Source organism: Mytilus californianus, unplaced genomic scaffold (assembly GCF_021869535.1).
Source record: "Mytilus californianus isolate M0D057914Y unplaced genomic scaffold, xbMytCali1.0.p SCAF_9, whole genome shotgun sequence".
In the NCBI taxonomy this organism is placed as follows: domain Eukaryota; kingdom Metazoa; phylum Mollusca; class Bivalvia; order Mytilida; family Mytilidae; genus Mytilus; species Mytilus californianus.
The window spans coordinates 75,119,080-75,127,249 of record NW_026262745.1 but is presented as its reverse complement, the minus strand read 5'-3'; the positions used below and the strand labels follow the sequence as shown (position 1 = coordinate 75,127,249).

General features: G+C 31.3%; 1 protein-coding gene across 1 annotated transcript; it reads left to right on the top strand.

Annotated features, from left to right (window-relative positions):
- Nucleotides 1-4,779: 4,779 nt before the first annotated feature.
- On the top strand, nt 4,780-7,556 carry LOC127714793 (uncharacterized). Its single transcript, XM_052220828.1, has one exon. It carries the CDS (start codon nt 4,818-4,820, stop codon nt 6,705-6,707), a length of 1,890 nt encoding a protein of 629 aa, XP_052076788.1. The 5' UTR covers nt 4,780-4,817; the 3' UTR covers nt 6,708-7,556.
- Nucleotides 7,557-8,170: the final 614 nt, after the last annotated feature.

The following is an 8,170-nucleotide window of genomic DNA, read 5'->3' as shown; positions in this document are numbered from 1 at the left end:
TCTTAAATCAAATCCCTATACACGTACAATATTTCAAAATTGTGTTACAGAAGTGACCAATTACCACCATCTGCTGACATATCCGATAATGAATTTACGTATAAACAGTACAATACCTGTGTAAGTATTTTGTTGATCGGTACGCGCCATAATGCTGTATCTGGATGGCTATTGTAAGCTCCGTTTTGCTATAACAGAAAGGAATATAAAACAGCCCTTTAAAATGCACACCGGAAAAACTTTACCAAGGCACGAAATTGTCACCAATTTATAAAGATTTTTTTTTATTTGTATATATCTATGGGATGACTAGTGTTCAGTTATCAAAGTTTATGATTTTAGGAAATGTGACATTGTATTCAGACTCATTACCGATTGAAATACGAATCGAAGAAAAAAACAGTTTGCACATTATACCCAAATTTGTGTACCGAACAACAATGTTGGGATTATCTACTATATTTAGAATCTACTATAACGGACAACTATTGCATAGGAAATATCTCCGAAAAAGGATCATCTTATTCATGCTCGGCATAATTTTTCAATTATTAGGAGACAAAAAAATCAGCGATAAAAGCATTTGTGCAATCGTAATACATGTTGGACTAAGATCCAGACCCATGTCAAGGAGATAAGGATTGATTGGTTAAACATAGCTATGAAAATGTATAATAAGTGATATTTATTTCCTACCAAGCTGAGCAAGAGATGTGTCCATGGTTTGTCAAATGTCAAAGTTCGTTCTAGTCGAACTACTGAGAGCTCGAAATATTTCCGTGATCCGGCTGATTTCGAGATAACGAGAGTCGACTGTATGTTCTGCTATGGGTAAGGTCTAATAAAACAATCGCAAGTCATATCAAGTGGATGTACATAACAAGTCGTCAGTCTAGGTAGAACAGGCAACGCAATGGAATAATGGTATTAAAGAGTTAAACATACTGTAGTCAATTGAGACCTTGACTTTTCAATTGTATACCTCAGATCCTTTTTTCATTACGTCATAGCAAACAAGATTTCACTTAGTTATTGAATGGACAGAAATATTTAAGCGATATGTAATGGCTGTTGCATTTATTACTCATCTTTATACCTACAGAAACACACACACACACGCACACATGGCAGTCACTTTTAACCAAATATGGGAATACATATTTAGTATTAGTTTTGTGCACCAATGCATTTATAATATGTAAATAGTATTAAATATCAGGGCACTATTTAAGACATATCTAGCTTAGTAAATACACGAAGTGTAATTTAACATTTACCAATATATTGTTGAATACTAGTTTTAGATAAATGCATTTCATTTTAATACATGTTATATTGTAGACAAAATAAACTGTGACTGCAATTTTCCAGCAAGTAACTTTTTTTTCAATCAAATCGGTACGTTGTTCAATACACTGGTATACATTACAACAAAGAGGCAAATCTGCAGTAGGAAGACAGCGCATACTATGATTGTGTATTCCCTTGGTTCGTCTATCTCTCTTTTTAAGTTCCCATACGAACTTCATTATTTATAGTTGAAGACATCATCTCAATTGATTGCATTCGAATGAAGGTTCCTTCTCTTAGCCACATAATACATCTTGATATGTATTTCTAATATTCTTAAACATGATATTAGAATGACTAAGATAGTTTATAAGAGCCAATTGCGTGTCCTAGATATAAGATATTTACTGTTTACCTTAAGCTATTTCGAGTTTTTTTTTTAAATTCTAAAAATAAACGTATTTCAATATGTGTCAAGTTTTATGCTTTGTTAAGGCATACTACATTTATTGTATTCATGCAAAACAAAGTCGTACAGCGCTGGCTGCTGATGTGATACAGTTCGCAAAGAATTTATAATTACAATTTTGATAGCAATGATTGTATTCCCTATTCATGCTATTCTGTAATCATTTTAATGGTCCCTAAAATTATTTTCTATCTATATTTCTGTTTGTGCCCTCAACGGCTATGAATCAACAACATTTGTCGATATGACATACTATCTAATAAGACCAATTTCGCTAAAGAAGACAATATTTTGAAATTATTATAATACATGTAGTAAGATATATGTCATCATTGTTATATTCCCGATTATAACTGTTATACGATCGTATACTTGCTGTGCGGCGTGTTTTGATGTTTTGTTCATTCAACTTTCATTGATTTATTTTTTTAATTTTTGTTATGGTTTCGATTGGATAATCTGTTATGTCTTATCGTTTATGGTCCAAATAATTATAATATTGTCTTTCCATACCATCATTGTCATGAAAGGTTTTTGGATAAATATTGTAAAATGATTGTAGATAGTTCGAGATTTCATGTTAGTGACGAAAGTGCGTCACTGTTTTATTATATCCTGTGGTCGTAGATGGAATATGTTCGTTGTGGTTCTGCGGTTTGCATGTTGTGTCGACTATTATATACATTATTTGATAGTGCGCTTCTCTGTTGTGAATGTTATTTCGTGTATTTGTGTTGTATTTTTGTCACGTAGTGTTTAAGCGATGTTCTTTTTTAACATTGCCATTAAGCAAGGGGTTTAAAATGCCATTAACCCAGATTCAACCCATCATTTTTTTCTAAAAATGTCCTCTGTCAAGTCAGGAATATGGCAGTTGTTATCAAATAGTACGGTTCTATGTGTGTTGGCGTTTGTTTTTGTTGCACTTCGGTGTTCCTGCTGTTCCATTGTTTTCCTCTTATAGATGATGATGATGATGAGGAGGAGGAGGAGGTGGAGGAGGAGGAGGAGGAGGAGGAGAGGAGGAGGAGGAGGAGGAGGAGGAGGTGGTGGTGTGGGTACTCGCAACCATGTGCATGTTTAACCTGTTCATATTATTTTATTATTGCCGCTTTTACATAAATTAGAGTTATTGTATTACGTTATTATAAACAGCTTTTTCAGAGTTAAAACTAGATGAAGGTCTGACAAATATAATGTGCACTACTAAAACAATTATTCCGATACTGTCCAAATGTTAGGTCCGTTTGAAAAAAATAAGAGTTGTTGAAAGCAATAGTTTAAACGCACGTCAATGTATAACTGTACAACCAAGACTTATACCTGATGAAATTGAATCAGCATCCAGCATTTATTGATGTAAATATATGTATATTGGGGTCTCTACTATCCATTTATTCCTAGTTTCATCTTATAATTGTATTTTTACCAATTGCATTTCATTCCGTATCGTCTGATTTTTGGTTTAGTGTAAATTCCTATATTTGATAATGTTTTTAAGAGGCGATATCCCTTTTAAGGCATCCGTTTTTTTTTTCTAATTATATTTATTTGACTTTGACAGGATAACAAGAAACAACAAGTATAAATTACATATGTGTCAATGGAATAAATTAACTTTGTATTAATATATACTGTAAAATTGCATTGAATATGTAATAATTTATAAGTGATTTAAAGATTATTTCAGATTAAGAAAACAAAAGAAAGTACGGCTTGAATAAAGAAAAGTAGAATCAGTTAGGTAAATCTATTTTAAAATCCTATTAATTTCATGAAATCTTTAAATGAAAACAAAAGTAATTATGAGGGGAATCCCCGTTGTGAAGGTAAATATTTCACAGTTTACAATCATAATGACAGGTAAATTGAAATTTGTATTTTATAATACATACTTTCGAGCTTGCATCTATCCTTATGAATATTTTTCATACGATTTAAGTTTAAAACCTTTTTGATTATTAATTTTATATCGTTTCTACGCATGTATGCATTCAGGGCGTTTAAATATTAGTATTTGAGCGTTCCTGGTGAATGTTTATTTATACATTTTTTTTTTTTACTTGGACACTTTTTTCTAAATACGCATATTTAAACATATTGCATTTTTTAAGTTTTGTTGAATGATTAATGTGGGTTAATTGGATTAATTCACTGCCGTATTAATAGTGTTGAACAAATATATTGCCAGATTTGTTTTTTTCAACTGATTTTTTTTAAAGGACAGGATGTTAAATTGAACCATTATGTTTCCTTATGATGAAAATCATAAATGTTCTAATCTGTAAATGTTTTGAAATAGGGTGCACAGCTATAATTTTTAGTTGGTATATACTCCGTCTTACAATTATCTCCAAACTATAAACTGATCGCTTAATATGTTTCTGTGGTATCACATAATGGCTAAGCACTGAACATACAAAATCGATGATGTATTTATTTTTCCAAATCTCCTTCGTTGTAATCTTTGTAATACAATTTATAGTATTCACAATATTTCCTAGGTATGATGTGTAAGGTTTTACTATCGTTTCGTCAGTTATTACAGGAAATAAACAAAAATGATAGCTCCTTTCACTGCGTTAACCTGGTGCTGACATATTTGTATTGATTAGATATTTTTAGACATTGGTTAAACTTTCAAATTAATTTTGTCATTCTGCTGTTGTTATGCATATATATCTTGGTAAAATTTAATATACATGAATTTCTGTTTGGTATAATATATCTCAATACGATCATATACATATCAATTACAGGCATTGATTTCGAATTTGATGTTGAATATATTTGTGTTGAGAAGAACTGTTTATCCTCTGAAATAATTTTGTTTTGTAACATACAAACGAACATGGATGGATACCCTATATCCTTTGTTTTTTCTATTATGTCATCAATATTGTATTAGGTAAAAACTTGAGTCCTGTCTCAATCTGACTTACAAATTGAAAGGTGTGTTTAATCTGATTGACTCCTACATGTAGATAAGTTAAAGATTAAATTTTCCATTTTTCCAGAATCATCTATTCACAGTGCATCATTAGCTCTGTATAAGTATATGGGTCAGACTATTGTTGGAACAGAAAAGCAGGTGACATTAATCAGAATGATGAACTCTGTACAAGACAATTTAAACAGCAGCAACGAGTGGACAATTATTACTAGCGGAAGTTTTGGAGAAGGTCTGAAAATGCGAGGTAGTGATGTAGATACTATGGAGGTTATGAAATGTATTGAAGTTTGTGAAGCCACAACTATTCCCTTTAATCATGATACAAGTTATTTTACAATCGAAACAAAGGATACACCGCCATGTTTCACTAAGTTACGTCTAGTACACACTGTTGATCAGAGACTCTTTCAACTCTGTGAACAAATAGGGAGTGATTATTACCTTTCGAGCTCCTCATTTAAACAACATTTTTTATGCGACAATTTCCCGACTGTTCACGGCCCATGTATATCCGATAAGAGAGGAATGCATGACCTAGCATTCTGTGTACATAGTAAATCTTGGATTATACCAGCCAAACAATGGATTATCCGATCAACAAACTCTTGGCCGGGTTACGATATTACACAGTCAATCGTTAAACACGGCATACTATTTGTACCAATAGGTGTTAAAGGATCTATAAAAGAAGATTTAGAATGGCGAATATCTTTTTCAGTTGCAGAAAAACTATTAATTTATACATTTACACATACACAACTGTCATGTTATGCAGTGTTTAAAATTCTTCTTAAAGATGTTATAGATTTAGACATAGATTGTAAAGGATTGATATGTTCATATTTCATGAAAACAATTATTTTTTGGATATCTGAAGAAATATCTACATCAATATGGAAACCGAAAAATTTGATATCTTGTTTCATGAGATGTTTCAGGAGGCTTATTTATTGTGTTGAATATTCAGTTTGTCCGCACTTTTTCATTCCTGAGAATAATTTATTTGAAAATAAGATAGAAGGACTCAAAAGGGAGATACTTATAAAAAGGTTGATTTTTCTAAACAGTTATGGTTGGCAATGCATTCTATTTTCAGACCAGCTTTCGAATTTTCATAAACCGCCATTCGATATTATCAAAAATCAAAACGTTGTTGATGACAATAGTGTTAAACAATTTTCGTATTCAATAATGTTTGCAGGAGACAATGTACCGACTCCTTTAAAAGTTACATTGCAAAAAGTGATACATAAGCTTTTTTCGATTAAGAGTTCGAAAATTAAAAACGTATACACGTACCATTTATCAAAATTTGTCTGTAATTGTGATGAATTGAGTATATCTGAGGGTATATCCTGTAATAAATCTACCTATATGCAATATACTATCTGTATGATTGCACTTCTAATGGCCACACGACAAGATGCTGTTTCGGGTTGGCTCTTGTTAGCTTCATTGTTCTATAGATCAAAACAATACAATACAGCTGTAAGTATCCTCAAATATTCACTTTTAAAATGTACACCTGAAAAACTTTACCGAGAAATGAAATTGTCGCATATTCATTATGCGTTCTTTAATTTAGATTTTTTCAGGAAGATGACTTTTATTAAGCGGACAATGTGGCATTTAGATTGTGTTGGATTTAATAAAAACTCTCTGATAATACCAAATGAATTGCATACAGAAGTAGAGAAGATGGAATATCTAATACCACCAGTAGTATATGCACAGTATCTTCGTTTCCTGTGTCATTACCATCTTGAAAATACCGATCAATGCCTTGATTCTCTCCGAGATCTACGATTGACTATAGAGAGAAGCTATTTCATTGTAGATTCCCCTCAGAAAGCTGTATCGTACAATATCTTAGGCATAAGTTTCCAACAGTTAGGAGACATAAAATCAGCGAGACAGGCATTTATACAATCAATTCAATTAGATCCAGATAGAGATGACAATAGCGCGTTTCAAAGATTGTCATTGATTAGCTGACCATGATTATTGTTATGTTGGTGTGTTTCTTTATCTTTGCTTACCAGATCATTGTATGTAATCTGTGCACAAATGTGTTGTTCTAAACTATAAGGAAAAAAAAACTTGTAGTGCTGAATGGCATGGTATATATGCATATATCATGTATGATGTTATGATATTGTAATTATTATGTTTTTTAATCTTGGCCTTATTTGTTTTGTTTGACTTGAAAGATGTTTACATTTGGTTACAGTTGTTTACAAAATAGTGTTATAATTATGCCGCTCGAAAATCACTGGAACAATCATAGATACTGATTAAATGGTTAGAACTTTCATAATGATTTAGGAATGGTCATAGTCTACAATGCGTAATTTAAACTTCTATAGTTTACTACAAGATTCCCTTCTACATTGTTCTTACAGTTTCTGTGGTAACTATATATACATACACCAACATGAGTCTTATTGATACATTAATATACTTGTATTCCCAGAAGTTCTCTGGAGTTGTTGGGTTGACATTAGTTTTTACGAACGACATCATACTAGATTGTGTACTTATTGAACATACATATATTACATTGGATTCCGTACAATTGATTGAAGAAAACCTGGCAAATCAAGGACAAAGGATCAGACATGTTATATTTTAACAGTTAAGTTGACATTTTAATTTGTATAATACTTTTTGAAAAAATTGTATAACAAATCTTGTTAAATGTTAGTGTTGATTTGTGTCGTTTGTTGGCTATAATTTAAATTTGATTTCTGACGGTAACAATAACTCAATTGTTAATTGTAACCTTAACAAGTTTAATAAATAATTTGTGTTTTTGTTTGTTAATAAAGTGTTCGGCTATCTCAATTTTCCATTACATTTACACATCACCTGTTGATGAAAAATGTTTCAGTAGCAAATACCATTTATTTGTGAAACATGACACACATTGCCTCAATTATAACATGTATAAATGGTCAATTGACTGTAAGGATCCATGAACCTTCTACGTAAACAAAATTGTCCACTTCTTAGCAGTAACATACTATCTGTTTTTTCGAATCGTGCATGATCAAACTATAACAAGGTAGTTCTCATTAAAACAAAAATTGCGCGATACCATATATCGGAGTGTCAAAATCCTTTACAATTGTCATCAAAATAATGGCATTCTCGCAAATATTAGAGAATATATAATTTTTACAATGATTTTAATTGTCATGACCTTTTTTTTGAATCTTTCAAATCACATTTACAGTTTTAAATATAATATCCTTTTTTAAGATGACGAGGGACAAAACCAGTTAATAAAAAAGGACAAATTAGTGGTGCTAAAGCAAACTATGGATATCATTTCAACTAATGAAGAGTAGAAAACGAATAATAATTCAAAACTTAAAATAACTTTGCATTTGCGTGTATAACATTAAAATTGTAATCACATAGTTTTATCAAGTTGTCAAAATTGTCAATGCATGATT

Excerpts from the sequence above, each read along its gene's own strand:
- LOC127714793 (XM_052220828.1), top strand. The coding sequence starts at position 4,818 with ATGGGTCAGACTATTGTTGGAACAGAAAAGCAGGTGACATTAATCAGA.